General features: G+C 43.8%; 1 protein-coding gene across 1 annotated transcript; it reads left to right on the top strand.

Moving 5' to 3' along the window:
• Positions 1-13095: 13095 nt before the first annotated feature.
• si:ch211-243g18.2 (uncharacterized protein LOC559906 homolog) lies at positions 13096-27454 on the top strand. The gene is made up of 11 exons (XM_055875099.1): positions 13096-13194; positions 15197-15470; positions 15690-15815; positions 16348-16430; positions 16931-17087; positions 18351-18518; positions 18798-18923; positions 19414-19536; positions 19634-19728; positions 20541-20566; positions 26843-27454. Exons 2-11 carry the CDS (start codon positions 15204-15206, stop codon positions 26962-26964), a joined length of 1293 nt encoding a protein of 430 aa, XP_055731074.1. The 5' UTR covers positions 13096-13194; positions 15197-15203; the 3' UTR covers positions 26965-27454.
• The last annotated feature ends 243 nt before the right edge of the window (positions 27455-27697 follow it).

The following is a 27697-nucleotide window of genomic DNA, read 5'->3' on the forward strand; positions in this document are numbered from 1 at the left end:
GAGGTAACCTAGGAACCAGCATAGCAACGGACGCTTTGGTTAATTTGTAATTCGGTCAGAATATTGCAAATTCTAGCAACAGCCCTAGCAACATACATTAGAACTCATCAAATCCAATTGTGATGTAGAGGGGGACACTATTTGGCCGGGGGACATTATTTGGCATGACAGTCCCCCCCCAGGGATTTTTTTGTTTGTTTGATAAGACGGCTAACTTCCTGCAGTTCTACAAATGTTGTCAAGGTGCAGAGATGAACATTTTCAGTTTTATAGCTCATCTCATGCTATTTTACACATTTTGCCATGAGGCTGAGCAAAAATGTGCTGATATCAAGCAAATTTCCTGCAATTCTACACATTTTACAATGGGGCAGACAATAGCCAAAGCTGATTTGGTGCTGGATGCAAAAGGCAAAACAGGAAAAAGTCACACTCCCCGTCAGATGCAAATTAAGTTTAAATATAGCTGAGTTTTTGGTCAGTCATCAGAGCATATCTCCACAAACAAGAGGTAATTGCAGACACCTGTGGTGATCTCAAATACCCAAAAGGGCCACTAGATGTCCTAATATCAGATAGAAATACAGGATAGAAAAGAACATGTTTTAGATGTATTTCTACTAGAACAAAACACATGTACACAGGGAATGTGGCGTTAGTAGAAGGAACCCATACTCTCAAAAAGAGAGCAATAAAGGAAAAAACAAAAGAAAGAAAAGGAAAAAAATACAACACTATATACTATAGAACCAGGAGAAATCTAGAAAACAGCTAGATAGAGATAAAGGTTAAGGTAACCTGGGAAATGTCAGGCCACTAGGGCCGTCATGAATACAGGACATCCTAATACCAGGGTGTGTTTGTGAAGCTACAATGCAGAATTACAACATGACCCTCATATCAAACAAGTCCTAAATGCTATAGGGTGCCTAAAGGATGAATATAGAAGAGTTCTCTCTCGCAGAGTTTACGGTCGTTGCCGCCTCCTCTTGGTGACACTTCCACCTTCTCAATGCCATGGAATTGTAGAGAAGACACACTGTGAGAGCACTGGACAAAGTGGCAAGCAACAGGGTCATTTTCCTCCTTGCGTCTTATAGAACTCTTATGTTTGCTTATTCTCTGTTTCAAGCATCTGGATGTCTTGCCCACAAACACAGAGTAGGATGTAAATCCATTTTTTTGTGTTGCATGTGATCACACCTTTAACACTGTACAGTCTTGGCCAAAAGTTTTGAGAATGACACATATTAATTTCCACAAAGTTTGCTGCTTTTGTGTCTTTAGATATTTTTGTCAGATGTTACTATGGAATACTGAAGTATAATTACAAGCATTTCATAAGTGTCAAAGGCTTTTATTGACAATTACATGAAGTTGATGCAAAGAGTCAATATTTGCAGTGTTGACCGTTCTTTTTCAAGACCTCTGCTATCCACCCTGGCATGCTGTCAATTAACTTCTGGGCCACATCCTGACTGACGGCAGCCCATTCTTGCATAATCAATGCTTGGAGTTGGCCATAACTTGTGGGTTTTTGTTTGTCCACCCGCCTCTTGAGGATTGACCACAAGTTATCAATGGGATTAAGGTCTGGGGAGTTTCCTGGCCATGGACCCAAAATATCGATGTTTTGTTCCCCGAGCCACTTAGTTATCACTTTTGCCTTATGGCAAGGTGCTCCATCATGCTGGAAAAGGCATTGTTCGTCACCAAACTGTTCCTGGATGGTTGGGAGAAGTTGCTCTCAGAGGATGTGTTGGTACCATTCTTTATTCATGGCTGTGTTCTTAGGCAAAATTGTGAGTGAGCCCACTCCCTTGGCTGAGAAGCAACCCCACACATGAATGGTCTCAGGATGCTTTACTGTTGGCATGACACAGGACTGATGATAGCGCTCACCTTGTCTTCTCCGGACAAGCTTTTTTCCAGATGCCCCAAACAATTGGAAAGGGGATTCATCAGAGAAAATGACTTTACCCCAGTCCTCAGCAGTCTAATCCCTGTACCTTTTGCAGAATATCAGTCTGTCCCTGATGTTTTTCCTGGAGAGAAGTGGCTTCTTTGCTGCCCATCTTGACAACAGGCCATCCTCCAAAAGTATTCGCCTCACTATGCTTGCAGATGCACTCACACCTACCTGCTGCCATTCCCGAGCCAGCTCTGTATTGTTGGTGCCCCGATCCCGCAGCTGAATCAACTTTAGGAGACAGCCCTGGCGCTTGCTGGACTTTCTTGGGTGCCCTGAAGCCTTCTTCACAACAATTGAACCGCTCTCCTTGAAGTTCTTGATGATCCGATAAATGGTTGATTTAGGTGCAATGTTACTGGCAGCAATATCCTTGCCTGTGAAGCCCTTTTTGTGCGAGGCAATGATGACGGCACGTGTTTCCTTGCACGTAACCATGGCTGACAGAGGAAGAACAATGATTCCAAGCACCACCCTCCCTTTGAAGCTTCCAGTCTGTAATTCGAACTCAATCAGCATGACAGAGTAATCTCCAGCCTTGTCCTCGTCAACACTCACACCTGTGTTAATGAGAGAATCACTGACATGAGGTCAGCTGGTCCTTTTGTGGCAGGGCTGAAATGCAGTGGACATGTTTTGGGGGATTCAGTTCAATTGCATGGCAAAGAGGGACTTTGCAATTCATTGCAATTCATCTGATCACTCTTCATAACATTCTGGAGTATATGCAAATTGCCATCATACAAACTGAGGCAGCAGACTGTGAAAATTAATATTTGTGTCATTCTCAAAACTTTTGGCCACGACTGTATATTTTACCTAGGGTGTCTGTGTTGCTGGACTGAGCACAATTGCCACAGGGTAGTTTCCATCTCTCAGGGGAGTAAGAAGTTTTTTTTTTAGCAACTGTGTTGAGGCTGCCTTGGACTAGTCCACTGCGAATATTGGGACCCCATTTGTAGACGAATAGGGGGGGGGGGGCATCAGCTGATATCTCAAAGTGCTGTACAGAAACCCAGCCTAAAACCCCAAACAGCAAGCAATGCAGGTGTAGAAGCACGTTGGCTAGGAATAACTCCCTAGAAAGGCCAAAACCTATGAAGAACCCTAGAGAGGAACCAGGCTATGAGGGGTGGCCAGTCCTCTTCTGGCTGTGCCGGTGGAGATTATAACAGAACATGGCCAAGATGTTCAAATGTTCATAAATGACCAGCATGGACAAATAATAATAATCACAGTAGTTGTCGAGGGTGCAACAAGTTAGCACCTCAGGAGTAAATGTCAGTTGGCTTTTCATAGCTGATCATTAAGAGTATCTCTACCGCTCCTGCTGTCTCTAGAGAGTTGAAAACAGCAGGTCTGGGACAGGTAGCACGTCCGGTGAACAGGTCAGGGTTCCATAGCCGCAGGCAGCAGCACAGCCAGGTGGACTGGGGACAGCAAGGAGTCATCATGCCAGGTAATCCTGAAGCATGGTCCTAGGGCTCAGGTCCTGCGAGAGAGAGAAAGAAAGAAAGAGAGAATTAGAGAGAGCATACTTAAATTCACACAGGACACCGGATAAGACAGGAGAAGTACTCCAGATATAACCAACTACTATAAACTACTGCAACATAGATACTGGAGGCTGAGACAAGAGGGGTCAGGAGACACTGTGGCCCCATCCAATGATACCCCCGGACAGGGCCAAACAGGCTGGATATAACCCCACCCACTTTGGCAAAGCACAGCCCCCACACCACTAGAGGGATATCTTCAACCACCAACTTACCATCCTGAGACAAGGCCGAGTATAGCCCACAAAGATCTCTGCCACGGCACAACCCCAGTGGGGGCGCAAACCCAGACAGGAAGATCACGTCAGTGACTCAACCCACTCAAGTGACGCACCCCTCCTAGGGACGCCATGGAAGAGCACCTGTAAGCCAGTGACTCAGCCCCTGTAATAGGGTTAGAGGCAGAGAATCCCAGTGGAGGGGAACCGGCCAGGCAGAGACAGCAAGGGCGGTTCGTTGCTCCAGAGCCTTTCCGTTCACCTTCACACTCCTGGGCCTGACTACACTCAATCATATGACCTACTGAAGAGATGAGCCTTCAGTAAAGACTTAAAGGTTGAGACCGAGTCTGCGTCTCTCACATGGGTAGGCAGACCATTCCATAAAAATGGAGCTCTATGGGAGAAAGCCCTGCCTCCAGCTGTTTGCTTAGAAATTCTAGGGACAATTAGGAGGCCTGCGTCTTGTGACCGTAGCGTACATGTAGGTATGTACGGCAAGACCAAATCGGAAAGATAGGTAGGAGCAAGCCCATGTAATGCTTTGTAGGTTAGCAGTAAAACCTTGAAATCAGCCCTTGCCTTAACAGGAAGCCAGTGTAGGGAGGCTAGCACTGGAGTAATATGATAACATTCTTTGGTTCTAGTAAGGATTCTAGCAGCCGTATTTAGCACTAACTGAAGTTTATTTAGTGCTTTATCCAGGTAGCCGGAAAGTAGAGCATTGCAGTAGTCTAATCTAGAAGTAACAAAAGCATGGATTGATTTTTCTGCATCATTTTTGGACAGAAAGTTTCAGATTTTTGCAATGTTACGTAGATCATAAAGGCTTTGAGGGTGAATGTAGTAAAGCAAGTAACAGAACTCCTTAGAAGTTTTAACACTCGTTTTTGTATATCCTGGCGAGGTTTAGAGTGGTGATAAGTTCCCTATTGGCAACCCCTATTCACATGTCCAATAAATTGACCCGCTTATGGTCATATTCAATAGAGAACTTCAGTTCAGTGTTCTAAAAGGTAGTGAATTCATGGAGTTTTTGTTCAGTGCCAATCGACACACAAAGAATATCATCAGTTTACCTGAACCATTTGAGCATCTTGGAGAAGTAAGGGTTCCTGGTTTACTCACAGGTAATCTTGTGCTCAAAATAGCCCAAATATAAATTAGCATAATTAGGGGCAAAGGTGGAGCCCATAGTAACTCCACTGATTTGAAGGGAAAAGCATTTTTTCAACGGCAAAGTAATTGATCTTGACAACTTGAGAAGCCAGTTCACAGATTAATTCACTAGGTGGTGACATTTCGCTGTCACATTCCTGTAGGTAATATATTCCAGTGCGTCTAGCCTTTTTCATGAGAGATATTCGTGCAGAGCAGGGGTACTCAACTCTTAACCTACGAGGTCCGAAGCCTGCTGGTTTTCTGTTCTACCTGATAATTAATTGCACACACCTTTTGTCCCAGGTCTATATCAGTCCCTGATTAGCTGAGAACAATGAAAGAATGCAGTGGAACTGGCTTCAAGGTCCAGAGTTGAGTTTGAGGGGTGTAGAGGCTCTCTAGATCAAATGTAGCCAATATGATGTTGTTAGGGAGATTAGACAGTTCTGATATTTTGTTAATCACATCTGTAGAACCGTTGACGAATGCTGTGAGTTCTTGCACAATGAAAGAATCAGCAAAGTTGGAGTGTCTCTAGAAGAGAGTCAATACTGGCAACGATGGTTCTGCCCTTAGGTTAGCATAGGCTCTTATGGATCTTAGGTAGTCTATAGAAAACAGGTATGACAGGGATTTTCCAATGAAGGTAGTTAAAGTCATGCATAGAGATCCCGTTCTGATCAAGATCAAATGTCAGATAGTTGGTTATCTTGGTCTGGGAGTGGCAGATGTAGAGTAGGTTCTGAGTTTCCTATAGAAATGTTCATCAAGCGGGCGATAGGCCTCTGCCTTATAAAGTAGTCTGAACAACTATAGCTCCTCCCTTATCAGCAGGGTTAATGACAATCTGAGTGTCTTTAGCAATTGCTGAATGTACAGATCGAAGTTGAAATCATCCTGTTCCACAATTCTACAGACGATGTGAATGGAAGGATTCGATACTTGATGCAAAAATACAGTGCATTCGTAAAGTATTCAGACCCCTTCCCTTTTCAACATTTTGCTACATTAGAGCCTCATTCTAAATTGTATTAAAAAAAAAAAAATCTCATCAATCTACACGCAATACCCCATAATGACAAAGCAACAACAGGTTTTAGACATTTTTGCAAATGTATTAAAAATAAAAAACTGTACTGTAAGTATTCAGACCCTTTGATATGAGACTCGAAATTGAGCTCAGGTGTATCCTGTTTCCATTGATCATACCAGAGGTGTTCCTACAACTTGATTGGTGTCTACCTGTGGTAAATTCAATTGATTGGACATGATTTGGAAAGGCACACACGTGTCTATATAAGGTCCCACAGTTGACAGTGCATGTCAGAGCTAAAACCAAGAAATGAGGTCGAAAGAACTGTCCGTAGAGCTCCGAGACATGATTGTGTCGAGGCACACAGTGGCCTCCATCATTCTTCAATTGAAGAAGTTTGGAACCAACAAGACTCTTCCTAGAGCTGTCACCCGGCAAACTGAGCAATCAGGGGAGAAGGGCCTTGGTCAGGGAGGTGACCAAGAACCCAATGGTCACTCTGACAGAGCTCCAGAGTTCCTAATCTTCCAGAAGGACAACCATCTCTGCAGCACTCCCCCAATCAGGCCTTTATGGTAGAGGCCAGACGGAGGCCTCTCCTCAGTAAAAGGCACAAGCTAGGCACCTAAAGGACTCAAGATTATCTGGTCTGGTCAAGATTCTCTGGTCTGATGAAACCAAGAATGAACTCTTTGGCTTGAATGCCAAGCGTCTTGAGGAAACCTGGCACCATCCCTGAGGTGAAACATTGTGGTGGCAGCATCATGCTGTAGGGATGGTTTTCAGCGGCAGGAACAGGCAGACTAGTCAGGATCGAGGGAAAGATGAATGGCGCAAAGTACAGAGAGATACTTGATGAAAACCTGCTCCAGAGCACTCAGGACCTCAGACTAGGGCGAAGGTTCACCTTCCAACAGGACAATAACACTAAGCACACAGCCAAGACAATGCAAGAGTGGCTTCGGGACAATTCTCTGAATGTCCTTGAGTGGCCCAGCCAGAGCCCGAACTTGAACCCGATCTAACATCTCTGGAGAGACCTGAAAATAGCTGTGAAGTGACGCTCCCCATCCAACCTGACCGAGCTTGAGAGGATCTGCAGAAAGGAATGGGAGAAACAGGCCTCCCGGGTGGCGCAGTGGTCTAAGGCACTGCATCGCAGTGCTAGCTGTGCCACCAGAGACTCTGGGTTCGAGCCCAGACTCTGTCGCAGCCGGCCGCGACCAGGAGGTCCATGGGGCGGCGCACAATTGGCCTAGCGTCGTCCGGGTTAGGGAGGGTTTAGCCGGCAGGGATATCCTTGTCTCATCGCGCACTAGCGACTCCTGTGGCGAGCCGGGCGCAGTGCACGCTGACTAGGTTGCTAGGTGTACGTGTTTCCTCCGACACATTGGTGTGGCTGGCTTCCGGGTTGAATGCGCGCTGTGTTAAGAAACAGTGCGGCTTAGTTGGGTTGTGTTTCGGAGGACGCATGGCTCTCGACCTTCGCCTCTCCTGAGTCCGTGCGGGAGTTGTAGCGATGAGACAAGATAGTAACTACTAACAATTGAATACCACAAAATTGGGGAGAAAAAGGTAAAATATACAAATAAAATAAAAAAATAAAATAAAAAAGAATGGGAGAAACTCCTCAAATGAAGGTGTGCCAAGCTTGTAGTGTCATACCCAAGAAGACACGAGGCTGTAATCGCTGCTAAAGGTGCTTCAACAAAGTACTGAGTAAAGGGTCTGTATACTGATGTAAATGTGATATATCAGTTTTTTTTTTATTATACACTTGCATAAATGTTTAAAAACATGTTTTTACTTTGTCATTATGGGGTATTGTGTGTAGATTGATGAGTGGAACCAAAACAATTTAATCAATTTTAGAATAAGGCTGTAAAGTAACAAAATGTGGGAAAAGTAAAGGCGTATGAATACTTTCCGAATGCACTGTATACTCTTGAATTTGAACAAGTGGCGACCCATCATTCAGGGCAGGTGGGGCTTTGAGCCCCACATTTTTAGCAAAAAAAGTAATAAAAAATTTCTTTTTTTGGGGGGGTGGCTTTCCTGTTTTGAATGTTACTTTGGAAACAATATAACGAAAAAATATATATCATTGAGTTAACAAAGCCGCATACAAACATATTCTCTTTTTGTTTTCTTGAGTAAGGCAGCTCCAAAATGCAGGTATTTCAGCCTAGCTCAGTGATTTCTGTGGTGGTGGGGCAAGCCAGCAGAAAATACGGAGCATTGCGGCGTGATTCACTCAGTGTTCTGTCACTCATGGGGACACTACATCACCACCAAGTCTAAGGGTAGAGCTAGAAAATGTTAGCCCCTTGGGTGCTGCCGTAGGGTTACATTAAAAGTGCCCATCCAAGAAAGCTCAATGTCATTGGCCACAGATAAAATGACATCAAATCACGTTATATGTACAGTAGCTTTGATTGGACTGATCATGTCAACGATTTTAGCTAGCAGTCATCATCGTGCATCAATTCAACAATCTACTGGCAAATCATTTTTAATCCTTGCCATATGAAGAGAAATAATGAAGAGAAATTGTAGATAAAACGTATCGGTGGTCATCGGCCATTGGACATATACATTACACAAGTTGGAAATCACAAATTCAACAATGAGTGGTTTGGAAGGAATCAGTGACAGTGGCTAATTGCAAGCATTGCAAAGCAATCACTAGCCTGCTATTCAGTGGAGTGGCTGTGTGGTCCCAACTCTGGGATTAAAGGGCTCTTTTTCAAATTTAAAATGATAAACATTCAACATTGGCCATGCTGTCAATGAAGCAATGTTTTGTGCCGCGCCCAAAACAACTGTTAACTCGGAACTGCAAAAACTTGACTTCAGCGAGTTCAAGACAACTGGGAAGTCAAGAATAAATGCGCTCCGACTGGGAAAATGCATTTTGAACGGTCATCCAACTCAGATTTGTAAATCCGGCCTCTTTCTAGAGCTACGACATGAAGATCCATGACGTCATCATGATTCAAACTTGTTTTTCCCAAGTTCCCAGTTGTTTTGAAAGCACCATAAATACAGAGAATACCAGACTTTGTTGACAAAAATTGCCCACAAAGGACCACCACACCACCTTCCTGTTCAAGTGAGCACAACACTGCAAGGTGAGTCCAAAAATGTATTGTATGCTGTTGCATAAAGGATGTAATATGCCGGGGAGATATGCATACTGTAGCTAAGAAAGTAATACTAAGTGTATGTTGTGTAGTAAGATGTTAGTAGCCCATGTGCATCACCCTAATAATTTGCTCTATTTACCTCTCTTAATTTTGCCTACTGTTCTGACATGGTGGTGCACATGTAGCCTATAACCTGTTTTAGAGAAATGTAATCATCGAATATTGTAAGAGCTTTCATTGTCTGCTTATATGCCTCCTTTATTTATCCTACAGTTCTGACTTGGTGTACAGGGAGAACATTGTAAGAACGGCCCATGTCCTGAATTCTGTCACTGTACATTTCAAGAGTGCTAAACAAATAGTTATATTGACAACATCCGTCCTAGCTCGCTTATTAATGTCTTAAAACTTCTTATGGCTGCGATCCCGTTAACGGGATTGATATGACAACAGCCAGTGAAAGTGCAGGGTGCCAAATTCAAACAACAGAAATCTCATAATTAAAATTCCTCAAACATACAAGTATTTTAAACCATTTGAAAGGTAATCTTGTTGTTCATCCCACCACAGTGTCCGATTTCAAAAGGGCTTTACAGCGAAAGCACCATAAACGATTATGTTAGGTCACCGCCAAATCACAGAAAAACACAGCCATTTTTCCAGCCAAAGACAGGAGTCACAAAAAGCAGAAATAGAGATAAAATTAATCACTAACCTTTGATGATATTCATCAGATGACACTCATAGGACTTCGTGTTACACAATACATGTATGTTTTGTTCGGTAAAGTTCATATTTATATAAAAAAATGTCAGTATACATTGGCACGTTATGTTCAGTAGTTCCAAAAACATCCGGTGATTTTGCAGAGAGCCACATCAATTTCCAGAAATACTGATAATAAACGTTGATCAAAGATACAAGTGTTATACATGGAATTTTAGATCCACTTCTCCTTAATGCAACCGCTGTGTCAGATTTCAAAAAAGCTTTACGGAAAAAGAAAACCATGCAATAATCTGAGGTCGGCGCTCAGAGCCCAATCAAGACAAAAAGATATCCGCCATATTGTGCAGTCAACAGAAGTCAGAAATAACATTATAAATATTCACTTACCTTTGATGATCTTCATCAGAATGCCCTCCCAGGAATCCCAGTTCCACAATAAATGTTTGATTTGTTCGATCATGTCCATCATTTATGTCCAAATAGCTACTTTTGTTAGAGCGTTTGGGAAACCAATCAAGCGCGTTCACTAGTTGTAGATGAAATGTCAAAAAGTTCCGTTACAGTCCGTAGAAACATGTCAAACGATGTATAGAATCAATCTTTAGGATGTTTTTAACATAAATCTTCAATAATGTTCCAACCGGAGAATTCCTTTGTCTTCAGAAAAGCAAGTGGAACGGGAGCTACCTCTCATGTGAATGCGCGTGACCAGCTCGTGGCTGCTGGCAGACCTCTGACTCATTCCCCTCTCATTCAGCCTCCCTTTACAGTAGAAGCCTCAAACAAGTTTCTAAAGACGGTTGATATCTAGTGGAAGCGTTAGGAAGTGCAACATGACCAATATCCCACTGTATCTTCAATAGTTGGCTGAGTTGAAAATCGACCAACCTCAGATTTCCCACTTCCTGGTTGGATTTTTTCTCAGGTTTTCGCCTGCCATATGAGTTCTGTTATACTCACAGACATCATTCTGTTTCTATCAATTTTAGAAACGGCAGAGTGTTTTCTATCCAAATATACTAATAATATGCATATATTAGCAAATGGGACTGAGGAGCAGGCAGTTTACTCTGGGCACCTCTGGGCACCTTATTCATCCAAGCTACTCAATACTGCCCCCAGCCATAAGAAGTTAATCAAAATTACGGATTGCCTCTTATCTTCTTGTCGTTCCCTTATGCCATAGCTTGACCATCACAATTGTTATTAGAAACCAGATTTGTTTAAGCAAGTCAGCCATACAAGCTATGTTTCTTTTAAAGGCAGTAAATGAGGCTAAATGAACTGTTTCGCTGCCAGACAAGGCTCCGCTGACAGCCAGGTGTAGCAGTGGTAAGATGTTAGGACTGCTGTTGGGATAGCTATTTGTAGGCCCTAACAGTTTGTGGTAACCGTTTGTATAGTGCAATTATTGTATTGTTTAGTGTTCTGTCGTGTAAGGCAGACACCTGATATGTGGTAAGTACCTTGATTGCAGCATCCTTGCTGTAATCAAGGTTGATTACAGTAACCTCGCCTGTTGGCGGGTGAGGGGCATGATTCCGGGGGGTGTGGTTTCCTCTTGCCCCTGCTCGTCTTCCTGTGCCCCGTCTGCCATTTTTTGATCGCTGGTGTAATAGCTGCTCTGATTGGAGTCTGAGTTACTTGGGAAGTCACTGTCGTTCTGCAAAGTGTGATCGGAGTTGGGGATGGCCACCCTCTCGTGCGCTATGTTGTTTCGTGGTGTCCTCATATGTCCACATGTAGACGTGGTTAAGCTGGTAATCAGTTGTGTCTCTCTTGTATTTCCTGAACCTTTGAGCCATTAGTCCTTCTTCAAATGTTTTAAGAGTCTATTTAATGGAATTGTGGATTACAGTGAAATAATTTCCAAACTTCTGTTGCTTCAGGAGTCTTCTGGTTTGAAATGTCTTTGACGTCCTCTTTCTGGCGCGAGACCTCCTCAATAATGTTGAGTATGTCGCGCCACTTTTTGTTGAAATCTTTGTTGTCTTTCCCAAGGTTTGGAGCTTTTTGGATGAGGAGTCCCTATGGAATGTCAATAGCCAATAGAAAAATGTGCAACCTCACGGTGTGAAGCCAGTGCTAGCTACTGTGGAGCCTCAGGCAGCTGCTGAGACATGCCAGAGATGTTGTGGCAGCAGCAACTCATCAAGTCGGGATGGACCTTACTGGAGAGCAGGTGTGTTAGCTGTTATCAACCTGTTGTGTTGGGTGTTATCAACCTGATTAACATCCCAGAGAGACTGGGAGAGACAGGGGAAGGACACGGTTTTACAGCGGGAAGACAGACCAACACGAAGACCAGGAAACCCTCTCTCTCTCTCTGACTCTCTTTCTTTCTCTCTCTCTCTCTCTCTCTCTCTCTCTCTCTCTGACTCTCTTTCTTTCTCTCTCTGACTCTCTTTCTTTCTCTCTCTCTCTCTCTCTGACTCTCTTTCTTTCTCTCTCTCTCTCTCTCTGACTCTCTTTCTTTCTCTCTCTCTCTCTCTGACTCTTTTTCTTTCTCTCTCTCTCTCTCTGACTCTCTTTCTTTCTCTCTCTCTCTCTCTCTGACTCTCTTTCTTTCTCTCTCTCTCTGACTCTCTTTCTTTCTCTCTCTCTCTGACTCTCTTTCTTTCTCTCTCTCTCTGAATCTCTTTCTTTCTCTCTCTCTGACTCTCTGACTCTCTGACTCTCTGACTCTCTGACTCTCTGACTCTCTGACTCTCTGACTCTCTCTCTCTCTCTCTCTCTCTCTCTCTCTCTCTCTCTCTCTCTCTCTCTCTCTCTCTCTCTCTCTCTCTCTCTCTCTCTCTCTCTCTCTCTCTCTCTCTCTCTCTCTCATTGTTGTAATGTAATTTTTTTGCATTGGTAGACAACATTTTAAAATTGTTATTAAATGGATCAGTATCTTTAGATGCTCATGGGAGTGTGACTTTGGGTGAGTACGTTGATAAGAAGTGAGGGAATGCCTAACCACCAAATGATGACGACTAACCAACCAGCCTATCACACGCCTCAATAACTCCTCAGAATCAACAGCCAAACACCTTCTGCACGCTTAAGAACTGACGTAACACACATTAGAACTCCTTAGAATGTACATAGCCTTCTGTTGTTTGACTAGACCAATTCCCTTTCCTTCTTTCAACACATTGTTGAATATTTAATGTTACTCTCCTGAGTGAAGTTCCGGTTACCTGCCTACCCACGGGAGAGAAAGACTCCGATGTCTTATAGAGGCTCCACCTACTTTACACATTACGTGGCCCCTCCCCCCTTTCTCATCTCCATATAAATTCAGCTGTAGCATCAGTCTCAAGGTAGACAGCTTTCTCCAGGATTCATTGTCCAGGATCCCTCTCTCCCTCTTTCTCTCACTGAAGAGAACATAATCCAGGTAAGTGTTTCAATTGAATTGCTTCTTACTGAACACACTAATCAAATATCAAAAAAATGAAAGATACATACGTTTGTGATAATAACAAATTATATTTCATTTTGAAAACTGTAAATGTGTAATGACTCAAAAAAAATTTTTTTTAACTAAGTTATAATATTTCAATGATCCATCTTAGTTTTTTTTGCCCCTCTAGATATATTTTATGTACTGTTATCACTTTGTTTCTATACGTTTCTCTACTCATCACAACAAGGAAATGTTTTACTTTTTCTAATGTTTAGTCGTGGTGATGGTGGGAGAAACTCAGAGTATTATGTGACAGAGAGGACAGAGAGCGGTTCGCGAGCCCACTAATCCCTATTGAACAGCCCAGTGGCTGTGTAGAATGTCTGTTTGGCACTAAACAATACTAGGCAACTACTCAGTTACTAGGTAGGGCTCTGTTTTAGACAGAGCCTCCACACAACTCTGCCCTCGTGTTAGTTCTTGTTTTTGGGATTTCTCTTATTGGTTATTGACAAAGACCTAAAAATATAGGAATATATTATGAACAAGAACAATCAAAATAGTAATGTAAGATATGAGGCTTTTCTTCACAGTTCTTGGGAAGCTCTTCCCATAGAGGATTAGTCATTTACATGTTGATGATTGTACACTGAACTTGGATAACGTAATGCTTGAGTGGAGCTCAGGCAGTTTAGTAGTTATAACGGCCGGGCTGTCACCTTGAACCTCAATGGACAGCTGGGTAACCAGTCAACCATTGACATTTTTATCAGTCTGTGGTTGACTTTTAGTTTGAATAGACAACAATGGTGGGCTCATTCAAAATGGCCCACAGGCTGCGTGTTCTTTTGGCTCCTGCATGGGTGAAAATTACCATTTTGGACCCTAGCCAAAGGTTTGTGTGCCTAAAATAATTATTTGCATGTTGTACGAATAAATAATTGACTCAAAGCTTTCACAAGTCACCTTGACTAATTTTGTCCTCAAATACAGTAATGACAATTTCCATACCCATCAGATCAGAGATGTTCTGGAGGCCACATCCAGTGGTGGATTTAGGCATAGGCGACATGGGCAGGGTGGCACGGGGCGCACGTTCAAAAATAAATAAATAAAAGCAAAAAAAAGATTCAGAATGGTGACATTTGCGGGATCGGTTTTCCATCTCTCATTTGCACGTCACGTCAACGATAGCATGTCACCGTGTGGGACTGTGGGTCAATTAACCTTGTCGGAGTGGGCACCCTGATTGTAGTTTGTGAGCTAGGCAGGCTAATGCCTGGGAAGGTCTCCCACTCAGAAGTACGAGATGGGGAAGGGGACGGGGGTAGATTGACCTCGCCACTGGAAGCCAGAGGTAGGGGAGGCGGGGGAATCTATCAAATAGCGCACCTCTAACTTTGTACAATACTAATGCAATTAGTAATGCAATTAGTTGTGCTATTTAGTTTGTGTGTTTCTTGTTTGAAGTGCAACAGTGTAATAATCATGTTCTCTTCTTTATAAGTGTGTTATTCTTTTTGTGTATTTGTGTGATATAGGATTTCTGCAATTTAGTTTTATTCGTGTGTTTTTTGTTAGTAATAGTGTAATAATTCGATTCTCTTTATAATTTGTATTTATACACTACAATTTGTTTCTATTTGTCTTTGTTACTTCTTTTGATATTTATGAGTCTTATTTTTATATATATTTGTGTATTTCTATAGTTAAAAATGTCTAGAGTTTTTACAGTTAGTGCAGAATGGTGCTTGTTTTGTTGTTGTTGGGGGATGCGCTGAAGGGGGGTTCGCCCAGGGAGCCATACAAGCTAGAACCGCCACTGGCCACATCTGTCATGTTTTTTAAGTCTAGCCTACATCTCAGACTGAATGATACAGTGAAAGACCAAATCCTCTTCAGTTTAATACCAAGTTCACATTTTATAATGTTATTAGCATATACTGTATGTGTTTCAACAAGGTCTTCTTCCTCTTTGTCATCTCTCACACAGAGCCGTCATGTCTTCCAGTTTCTCTTTGCGGAGCTTCTCTGTGGGCCGCCAACCCTCCTTCTCTAGTCTATCTCTGAGAGACAGTGGCCGTGCCCACTCCAGAGCCGCTGTGTCCTTTGCCTCCGCCAGCCCCCTGACCCGCTCTGCATCCGTCAGCCACGACATGAACAGCCAGGCCGTCACCTTGAACCTCAATGGGCAGCTGGGTAACCATACCAACGAGAAGGAGGCCATGCAAGGCCTCAACAACCGCTTGGCCACTTACCTGGACAAGGTAGGTGGAAAGTAGCCTAGAGGTTAGAAAAGCTGGTTAGCATCCGAAGGGTTGTTGGTTCAAATCCCAGATCCGCTGGAAATCTGGTGGGAAGTGAGCCGGCAACCAGAGAGTTACTGGTATCAGTATACTAGATGCCATTTCCTGCCGTTGTGCCCTTGAGCAAGACACTTGCAGGTACTAAAAGATGATGGACAATAAACTTCTTGTTGTTCTAAGGTGCGCTCACTGGAGAAGTCCAATTCAGATCTGGAGCTGAGGATCAAGCAGATAATGATTGAGCGCATCCCTAAAGGCCACGACTTCGAAACCATGATGGCCCAGGCCCACCAGGTGGAACAGGAGGTGGGTTCCCAACGTCCCTACTTTCCCATGATCCCTTTCGCTGACCCCATGTGACTTCCCATGCCCGTATCTCACCTCTTGCAGCATGTACAACAAGGACACACTGTGTCTATGTATGAGTCATGATATAGATTTACACATTGTTAACATAGCCTGGATTAGTCACATGGCACATACACGTGTGGCCATACACGTACGTGTTTAACATTAGCGGAAATGTTACCTTTTAGTTAACCTGCGCTAGACCGACACAGCAGACTGTGGGTTAAAGGTTAGTCAGACTAAGGCCACGTATGGAGTGTGTTACCCAAATTCTCTAGGAAGTTTCTGGAGTCAGTGTTTCTGGAGTCAGTGTTTCTGGAGTCAGTGTTTCTGGAGTCAGTGTTTCTGGAGTCAGTGTTTCTGGAGTCAGTGTTTCTGTCAGTGAGGGGAAATGCACCTTAGAGGTGACATTGAAAGTATGAGCAACAATAGAAATGTTCAACTGTGAAATCGTATGTAAAAGTTGAATGCTGACCACGTCTTTTCTCAGGTGAGGAGGAAGACACTGGAGAACGCTCGCCTCATGCTGGAGATTGACAACGCGAAACTTGCAGCTGACGACTTCAGGATTAAGTGAGCGTGGAGGCTGGCGCCGTGCACCTCTCTGTTTGCCATGTCTTTGCATCTTTGCTTCTGGTGTTCAGTACGTCTGTAGCTCTGTTTAATTTCAGGCGAAGGCTGCAACGGGTAAAGCGCTTCAAGCAGGCTTGCAGGTGTATGTTTAGGCAAAGGCCAGTGTGTACTGTATGTGTCTTTTGTAGTCTACAGGACATGTTGACTGGCACCACGCAAACACCACTTAGTAGACAAACATTTGGGAACTTACATGCGGGACTGCGTGTGTGCCAGTGTGTGCTTGTGCATATGTGTATGCAACTGCGATTAGTCCTGTGACTGCACTCCCTTCCTCCCTCCTTCCCGCCCTCCTTCACCCCACCCCTTCTTTCAAGTTTACATGTTATCTTCCTGTTTGTAATGAATTCGTTAAAGTCTTAGTCACCCAAGCTCTCACACTCTCTCACTTCACAATCTCTCACTTCGCAATCTCTCCCAATCTCTTCCCTCCCTCCCAGGTGGGAGACAGAGACGTGCATGTCCCAGTCTGTGGAGAGGGACTGCTTGGCCCTGAAGAAGGCCAAGGTGGACCATGAGCAGATCATCATGTCCCAGAGAGGAGACCTGGACAGCCTGAAGGAAGAGCTCTATTTTCTGAAGAAAAATCATGAGGAGGTGAGAGGAGATAGCTCCGTAGATCAGGACTTTATTTATCCAAAAGCATGAAAGTAACAAAGTAAGAGGACAACTCCCCTAAGGATGATGATATCCCAGCAGACAAAACTAGTTGAAGTTATGTCATCACTATGTCATTTCAACTCGTTTTGCACATTGAGATAGTGGGGCCAGGTGTTCATCCTTAGGCCAGGTCATAACGCTATCACTCGAACCCGGAGTTTCCCTGGTCTCCTGGTATGAGGAGGTATTTCTGACTGGAGAGAGACAAGGATGTCCTCTGTCACCATTCCTCTTCTAGCTGGCCATTAGCTGGATAATCACGAAAACCACAGAATAGAATAAGTGGTCTGAGAGGGGAAGCAATGAAGGAGGAGAATAGAGAGGTCCTCTGTTCCTTTCTGCACCGGTGGTGATATCACTCTGCATCCCACGGGAAGCTGGGATGCCATGGGAAGCTTGGAACCTGCTCGGAGTCTGAAACCCAACACAGGAGGCCCCTTTGTGTTAAGCAACTTGAAGCCAGAGAGTAACTCAGGTCTTAGATTTTTTACTCAAGTCTCCATAGAGGCCCCTCTGATAACATCTTTGCTCACTGGTTGCTCTGCTGTGAATAGGCACACTTCAGACCTGTGTGAAGACATAAGTCACCTTGTACTACTTGTCTGTGGCGAGGGGTAGAATGATGTGTGTGTGTGTGTGTGTGTGTGCGTGTGCGCGTGCAGTGCAGCGCATGCAAGTGTGTGTAGGCTCAACCCTTCCTGTTTCCCTATGGTGTGTGTGCTTTAAGTCGACGACTGGCACCAGAAGTGCTGGGTGTGTTTGGAAAGCAGGGTGTGGTGTGTGGTGCCAATGCAGTGGTACCATATGTTCTATCTATTAGGCTGTACGTGACCCACAGAGAAAGGGCATAGTGGGAGGGAACAGCGATCAAGGCACACACTAGGCGTAACATGAGTTCAACTCCATCAAGTATTTATGGAGAGGATGTTAATAAAGTAGAGGCTCTCGCCTTCTCTCTTGTGGGGTGTAGAATTCAATGGAGAACACACACTTTGGAGGACTAATAAACAAACAGAGAATATTCCTAGAAATCATGCAAACGATGACAAAAACACGGGGGGATAATATGTTAGAAAGTGAAACACAAATAGAACACGGATGCCTAAGAGTTTCTATTTCCTGTCTTGCTTGCTCTTTGGGGGTCCTATAGGCCAGGTTACTGTGAAGTACTGATGTAACTGATTGATTGTCTCTCTGAAGGAGGTGGAGTCTATGAAGGGCCACGTTGCTGCTCAGACTGTGAACGTGGAGGTGGACTCGGGCCGTGGTGGACCTGAACTGGGCACAGTTATGTCAGAGCTCAGGACTCAGTACGAGGGCATCGTCAAGAAGAACAAGGACCAGGCTGAGGAGTGGTACCTCAAGAAGGTCAGTGGGGGACTGGCTTGTTGGATGCATCACCATGCCAGAAACCAGCCACTAGTGTCTCTCAGAGCTGATTATTTGTAACTTGAGATGACTAGAATTTTCATGCAAATCTCCCATTGACATTGCATGTGTATCTCAAGTTACGTTTCAGGTGTATCGTAGATATTATATCCAGGTGAACCGAGGTATTTGAACGCAGGTCTGGTATCTAGTAACATGGCCTACAGCGTTCAGGAACGGAGATGTAGTGCGTTCAGAAACGTGTGTGGTGTGTTACAGCTGGACACGGTGCAGAACGAGGTGAAGGAGTCTAACGAGGCTCTGAGGGGAGCTCAGAGTGAGCTGGTAGAGAGACGACGCTTCCTACAGACCCTGGAGGTAGAGCTAGAGAGTCTATACAAACAGGTAGGAACTAGGGACCTTTCACCTGGGAGTTGTGTTGTACTGGGGAACTTAGAATACGGTGTCACCTTAAGATACAGCTGGAAAGTCTGCACAAACAGGTAGGAACCTTTCATCTGGGGGGGTTGTGTTTCACTGGGAAACTTAAATATACCATGCCACTCCAATCTACAGTTTGAGAGCCTGTATAAGTAGGTGACACATAGCAAGAAGGAACCTTGCCTCTATGGGTTATGTTCCACTGGGGAACTTAAAAAATGCAATGGCACTCAAAGATACAGTATCACTAAGATCTCACCCTTTGTTCCCACCCATGTTAACCTTAACGTTGACAGCAAATATCACTCACTTCCCCTGACCTTGTGTGGGAGAAGAATTTGTGTTACAGAAAGATCCCTGAAATGCAGTAGCTCTCTAACAGTCATATTCAGAGGTCAACAAAGACCTTAGTTGAACAATGTGCACGTGGATGTTAACAACATCTCCCCCTCAGGTGGCAGCTCTGGAGGGTAACCTCAGCGAGACAGGTCAGAAGTACAGCCTGGAGATGGAGCGTCTGCAGACCACGCTTTCCCAGCTGGAGGAGGACCTGTCTCAGCTGCGTCTGGACATGCAGGTACTTACTGGTAGCCCAGCGGCTAAGGAGGTGGACCTGTATATATTTATGTTGTTTACTAAAACAAAAGGACCAATTATATTGTGTTTTATTGCAGCGCAACAAGAATGACTACGAACAGCTGCTCCGCATCAAGCAGAACCTGGAGTTGGAGATTGCAACCTACAGAAGACTACTGGAGGGAGAGGAGACGTGAGTCACCATGATAGTATATGCCATTTAGCAGGCGCTTTTATCCAAAACGACTTTCAGTTATGGGTGGATACATTTTTTACATATAGGTGGTCCTGGGAATCGAACCCACTATCGTGGAGTTGCAAGAGACCCATGCTCTATCAACTGAGCGACAGAACATGACTATGCTACAGTAAGAAGTCATTAAGGGATGCTTAGTGAGTACTGTATATCCAGGCTGTAACGTGTGCGCTGAGAGTCGGGAAGCAAGTTCAGGGAGTGCATCAATTAATAAACAAAACAAGAAACACGAAACAACGCACAGACAGGAAACAGAAACAGAAACAATGACACCTGGGGAAGGTACCAAAGGGAGTGACATATATAGGGCAGGTAATCAAGGAGGTGATGGAGTCCAGGTGAGTCTGATGACGCGCAGGTGCGCGTAACGATGGTGACAGGTGTGTCGCAGGACGCCAACCAAAGGGACGATCCCGGGGATCAGCCTGACGAACCGGCTGAGGCGCAAGAGCCTGATGAGCCAGCTGAGACCTCCCCGGTTGCCTCTGTCAAGGCACGGGAACCTGTTCACCAGCTGAGGCGTGGGAGCCTATCGAGCCAGCTGAGGGAGGGAGCACACGTGAACACAGGCTAGTTCTCCTCTCAAAGGACTACATTATCTGCTTTGTTGAGTTGAGTCTAACAGAGAATTGCTCTTTCCTGGTAAACCAGCCAATTGATGACCATACATGGTAACATCTTCTGCCTGTTTCAGCCCAAGTAATTATTAACTTTTTAACTCTGACCTTCTTTTTCCTTTATTCATTCAGGATTAAAGAAGTTCCCCCACCAAAAAGTGAGTATCATCAGTATATTAACTTCACATTGCTACACTCTCACTTCTTAATTGACATAGGCTAACCTAAGCAAACATCAAAGCTTGGCATTACTCACTCAGCACACAGCAACACATTGATTGGTTGATTTCAGCTGTGACCGTTCACCTGGATGGAGAGACTTTCTTTATCAGTGTGACATGAGGGAATTCCATCCATGGCGTGTGATAAGAATACTATTAATTCATGAATACGTCATTTCATTCTCACACAGAGAGACTTCAATTCACCTTAACCTCTCAAATGGACAACATGAACCCACCCTGGTCACCCACTCAATCTTTTGTTTTTCTTCCCTCCTCCCTCTGCCCCTTTTTAAAAACTTTATTTTATTAAATTTAACCTTTATTTAACTAGGCAAGTCAGTTAAGAACAAATTATTTGGGTTAAGAATTTGTCTTTCTCCAATTTGTCCTTCTCCATCTGTCACGATCGTCGTAACTTTGAGGAAGAGTGGACCAAGGCGCAGCGTGAGAGAAATACATCTTCTTTTAATTAGAAAAGACGAAAACACGAATACTTATATAAACGAACAAAACAACAAACAGACGACCGTGAAGCTATTCAAACAAAATAGTGCTGACACTAAACACTACACATAGACAACTACCCACAAATCCCCAACACAAAACAAGCCACCTATATATGATTCTCAATCCGGGACAACGATAGACAGCTGCCTCTGATTGAGAACCATATTAGGCTGAACATAGAAACAGACAAACTAGACACACAACATAGAATTGCCAGTGCCTTAGACCGTAGGTGATTTAGGTTGTTTTTCTACTTTTCTACCCAGAGTCAGATGAACTCATGAATACAATTTTTTATGTCTCTGCAGTTTGGAGATGATTGAAGTTAGCATATCGTTAGCTTAGCACAATTGCTGAAAGTCTGCTGGTATAGTTGCCAGCAGATCGCAACGTTGTGTCTGTCTCAATGGTTCTGCCCATTTGCACACAGACACCATAATGAGATACATACAACGCTGCAATTTCTATGCGACAACGGGACAGAGAAAGTGGGACAGGGAATGAGGACGTGAATAGAATCTCGTTGCTTATGATTATCAGTAAAATTAACACATTTGTAAAATATCGATTACTACGTATAGCTTTGTAAGACTATAAATGACCAACCACCCAGCTTTGGAGTCATTAGAAGGTCTATGAGAGGAGCTGGCTACTGTGGGAGACTTCTAGTAATTGTGCTGAGCTAACTTCAATAATCTCCAAACTGCATGGAAAGACATAAAAATGGTTTCCATGAGTTCGTCTGACTCTGGGTAAGTAGAAAAACAATCGAAATCTCACAGTATCCCTTTAATAAACTATGTCTGTGTCTGGAATAATATTCACCATTCTTTCTGCCATGAGTCACTTATAAATCATATTATTTTTAAAACAATCATGACGATACCCTCACACTGTCAAAATGCCCATTTGCGGTCGATGAACAAAAACCTACTCACTAATTACTTATTTTTTCTCCCCATCTTCTCCCGTTTTAGCTTTGCCACCAACAATCAAATGAAATAAGTTAAATATGTCAAATAATTATCCAAAGTCATAAGGACACAGCCAGATATTTGAATTTGAGTTAGGTCTGAAGATGACTCTGGCTTAGCTGTACAATGCTACAAATAATACATACAGTACTTGTCAAGAGTTTGGACACACCTACTGATTCAAGGGTTTTTCTTTATTTTGACTAATTTCTACATTATAGAATAATAGTGAAGACATCAAAACTATGAAATAACACATATGGAATCATGTAGTAACCAAAAAAGTGTTAAACAAATCAAAATATATTTTATATTTGAGATTCTACAATGTAGCCACCCTTTGTCTTGATGACATCTCAAATAAGCAAAGAGAAACAACAGTCCATCATTACTTTTAAGACATGAAGGTCAGTCAATGTGGAACATTTTAAGAACTTTGAAAGTTTCTTCAAGTGCAGTCGCAAAAACCATCAAGCGCTATGATGAAACTGGCTCTCATGAGGACCGTCACAGGAAGGAAGACCCAGAGTTACCTCTGCTGCAGAAGATAAGTTCAATAGAGTTACCAGTCTCAGAAATCAGCAATTAACTGCACACCAGATTGCACATCACAGAGTTCAAGTAAGAGACACAATATCAACTGTTCAGAGGAGACTGTGAATCAGGCCTTCGTGGTCGAATTGCTGAAAAGAAACCACTACTAAAGGACACCAATAATAAGAAGAGACTTGCTTGGGCCAATAAACATTAGACTGGTGTAAATCTGTCCTTTGGTCTGATTAATCCAAATTTGATATTTTTGGTTCCAACCTATGTGTCTTTGTGAGACGCAGAGTAGGTGAACAGATGATCCCTGCATGTTCCCACCGTGAAGCATGGAGGAGGTGTGATATGGTGTGGGGGTGCTTTGCTGTTGACACTGTCAGTGATTTATTGAGAATTCAAGGCACACTTAACCAGCATGGCTCCCACAGCATTCTGCAGCGATACGCCATCCCATCTGGTTTGCGCTTAGTGGGACTATCATTTATTTTTCAACAGGACAATGACTCAACACACCTCCAGGCTTTGTAAGGGCTATTTGACCAAGAAGGAGAGTGATGGTGCTGCATCAGATGACCTGGCCTCCACAATCACCCGACCTCAACACAAATGAGATGGTTTGGGATGAGTTGGACTGCAGAGTGAAGGAAAAGCAGCCAACAAGTGCTTAGCATATGTGGGAACTCCTTCAAGACTGTTGAAAAAGCATTCCAGATGACTACCTCATGAAGCTGGTTGAGAAAATGCAAAGCTGTCATCAAGGCAAAGGGTGGCTACTTTGAAGAATCTTAAATATAATATATTTTGATTTGTTTAACACTTTTTGCTTTATTATATGATTCTATATGTGTTATTTCATAGTTTTGATGTCTTTGATGTCTTTCTACAATGTAGAAAATAGTAAGAATAATGAAAAACCCTTGAATGAGTAGGTGTGTCCTAACTTTTGACTGGGACTGTACATATAGCGATTGTTCCATAGAATTAGAATGGACATTCCCAACCCGAAACAGTGTTGGTTTGAGTGAACATTAAGTAGCCTCTTTTCACAGGCGATGTATCTCCGACACAACACTTGTTTTCCTTATATGTGCATTCTGAGTTGGAGACCCCCAAAAAATGACTCAATGTAATTGGATCTTCTTCGAACTTGGAGACTCAATTCTATTGAGCCTGAGAAAGCTACTTCCTCTCCCCCAAGGCCGAGCCCCTCCTAACCATAATCTCAACAAATGGAGCTGCTCTTCCTCCTGGGGAAGGCCTGCCCACTCCAAGACCTCTCCATCATGGTTGACAACTCCGCCAAACAGACCTTCTTTGGGCCAGTAAAACTTCGAGCCTGGGTGAATTTCGATCTGCAAAACATCAATATTTCACTCAGATGCTGTAAAAAACTATAAAGTACTGTAACTAAGTACAGTAACATAATACATCCTCTGTATTTAAATAGTCATGCTAACTAATGTGTTGACTTGAATTTAAAAAATATACCTTCTCAGCATTTATCTTAACCTCAGATGATATAAAAGTTAACAATCATGTACTATGTTTCAATAAAAAAGGAATACACGGGCCTCCCGGGTGGCGCAGTGGTCTAAGGCTCTGGGTTCGGCCGCGACTGGGAGGCCCATGGGGCGGCGCACAATTGGCCCAGCGTCGTCCGGGTTAGGGAGGATTTGGCCGGCAGGGATATCCTTGTCTCATCGCGCACTAGTGACTCCTGTGGCGGGCCGGGCGCAGTGCACGCTGACCAGGTCGCTAGGTGTACGGTGTTTCCTCCGACACATTGGTGCGGCTGGCTTCCATGCGAGCTGTGTCAAGAAGCAGTGCGGCTTGGTTGGGTTGTGTTTCGGAGGACGCATGTCTCTCGACCTTCGCCTCTCCCGAGTCCATAAATTGGGGAGAAAAAAAACTGTTATACACATACACTATATATACAAAAGTATGTGGACACTGCTTCAAATTAGTAGATTTTGCTATTTCAGCCACACCTGTTGCTGACAGGTGTATAAAAGCGAGCACACAGTTGTGCAATCTCCATGGACTAACATTGGCGTAATGGCCTTAATGAAGAGCTCAGTCAGTTCGTCAAATTTCTGCCCTGCTAGAGCTGACCCGGTCAACTGTAAATGCTGTTATTGTGAAGTGGAAACGTCTAGGAGCAACAATGGTCCAGCCGCGAAGTGGTAGGCCACACAAGCTCACAGAACGGGATCACCGAGTACTAAAGTGTGTAAAAATCGCCTTTCCTCAGTTGCAACACTCACTGCCTCTGGAAGCAATGTCAGCACAAGAACTGTTCGTCGGGAGCTTCATGAAATGGGCTTCCATGGCCGAGCAGCCACACAGAGGCGTAAGATCACCATGCTCAATGCCAAGCATCGGCTGTAGTGGTGTAAAGCTTGCCGCCATTGGACTCGAGCTGTGGAAACCCGTTCCCTGAAGTGATGAATCACGCTTCACCATCTGGCATTCCGACGGTCAAATCTGGGTTTGGCGGATGCCAGGTGAACACTACTTGCCTCAATGCATAATGCCAACTGGAAAGTTTGGTGGAGGAGAAATGATGTGGGGTTGTTTTTCATGGTTTGGGCTAGGCCCCTTAGTTCCAGTGAAGGGAAATCTTAACGCTACAGCATACGATGACATTTTAGACGATTCTGTGCTTCCAACTTTGTGACAACAGTTTGGGGAAGGCCCTTTCCTGTTTCAACATGACAATGACCCCACGTACAAAGCGAGCCAGGCCTAATTGCCCAACATCAGCGCCCAACCTCACTAATAGTCTTGTGGCTGAATGGAAGCAAGTCCCCGCAGCAATGTTCCAACAGTTAGTGGAAAGCCTTCCCAGAAGAATGGAGGCTGTTATAGCAGCAAAGGGGGGACCAACTCCATATTAATGTCCATGATTTGGGAATGAGATGTTAGATGAGCAGGTGTCCACATACTTTTGGTAGTGTGGTGGATAAGGCCATATATGGCCAAATATTACTTTAACGTATGGGACTGCTAAACTAACTCAAGATCAGCGTCTACAGGCAACTTTACCATACTCTGAGCAGTTACGCAAGGAAACGTCCCTAGGCTAGCGTGTGTAGATACTGTTGGTGACTTGTATAGAGTGAAGGTAAGGTACTCCAGGCCAAGTTGCTCGCTGACAACAGCAAACTGCTATTTACACCAGACGTTCAAAGCAGGGTCAGCGGCGTTCCCTTATGTCAGAATCAAATGTACAACTTTGATTCTGTGCTGCTTCCACCACCCTGGCATCAACAGTTTTTACCCCCAAGCCATAAGACTCCTGAACAGGTAACCAAATGGTTACCCAGACTATTTGCATTGTGTGACCCCCCCCCCCCCCCCACCCCTATTTTACGCTGCTGCTACTCTCTGTCTATCATATATGCATAGTCACTTTAACTATACATTCATGTACATACTACCTCAATTGGCCCGACCAACCAGTGCTCCCGCACATTGGCTAACCGGGCTATCTGCATTGTGTCCCACCACCCGCCAACCCCTCTTTTAACGCTACTGCTACTCTCTGTTCATCATATATGCATAGTCCCTTTAACCATACCTACATGTACATTCTACCTCAATAAGCCTGACTAACCGGTGTCTGTATATAGCCTTGCTACTGCTTTTTTCAAATGTCTTTTTACTGTTGTTTTATTTTTTACTTACACACACACACACACACACACAAATACTTTTTTTTCGCACTATTGGTTAGAGCCTGTAAGTAAGCATTTCACTGTAAAGTCTACACCTGTTGTATTCGGCGCACGTGACGAATCAACTTTTGATTTGGTTTGATTTGAAGTCAAGAGCCGTGGCGACAGACTGTCTGTTTCATAAACCTGCAACCAAAGCAAACGCCCAAAACACATCTGTCCCTAGCAACCACAGTAGGTACAAATATACTGTAAGCCGCAATGTCGTAACCACGTCTCAATGTAAGCCTGTGACTCACTCGAATCCCTTCGGTAACACTTTATCTGATCGACTGTGGACTCCGTAACTCATTCGTAAGCAGTAGGTAAGTCAACAACGGAAAGTTAGCCTGTTCATAGGCTGTGTTACAAACCAGAGCCTGTGTCACAGTGTTAGTGTGACCCTGCGACATTCGGTAACCCATCCCCTTCTTCTTCTTCATCCCCTACCTCTCGTTGCGTTGCAGAAGAGCCAGAGGTGTGGACCAGGAAGATAGTGAAGGTGGTGACACAGACCATGATCAACGGCAAGGTGGTGGATGAATCCAGCGAGGTGGAGCAGATAGAGGAAGAAGTGAAGAAGAAGTGAGATGGACATAATTGTCTTCATCCTCCTCATCACTCCTAACACCTGAGAAGCCTCCGTCAGACACAAGGGGTCAGCCAACCCACTGGCCATAAAGGGCTCACACGAACATGGCCGTCTGTTTTTATTCCCATCAGAGTCTTAGTTTTCTCTGTTTCTGTCAGGAGTATCCTGCATTACCTCATTCACATGTCTGGAGATAACGAGATGTACTGTAAGTGAATGGGATGTCTGCTACAGCATCCATTTTAAGAAGTCTCTCAGTTGTCCAATGAAACACCCTCAGTTGTGTCCCCTCCTCTATCATGGTTGTTGTTTAATAAAAGGTTTTGCTTTGTGCATGAAACTATGTATTTCTAGATTTAGGGAACAAGTTGTCCATACAGTAGATCTTTTTTTTTTGAGTTGCATTTCTTCTGTTTTGTTTTCCCGACATGCGTCTGTTTTGTATTCTATAAACTTCTGTAAGGACTGAAATAAAGGTTAGTTGTCATTTTCTCTTTTTTTTTGTTTTACCTCAAATACAGCGCACACATTCAGTAACTATCTAACGCACTTCAAGAGTAAAAAATAAATAAATACTCACAACATACTTAAAACACATTTTTTTGTATAAAACGATGAAGCTACCCTGTCTACTACAGAGCATGAGCATAATGGCATGTCAGTGCAGATCAGTACTCCTGTTCATATGCGTGTGTGATGACTGCTGTGTAGGTAGGCATGTAGTCTACAA

This window comes from Salvelinus fontinalis, chromosome 21, assembly GCF_029448725.1.
Source record: "Salvelinus fontinalis isolate EN_2023a chromosome 21, ASM2944872v1, whole genome shotgun sequence".
In the NCBI taxonomy this organism is placed as follows: Eukaryota; Metazoa; Chordata; class Actinopteri; order Salmoniformes; family Salmonidae; genus Salvelinus; species Salvelinus fontinalis.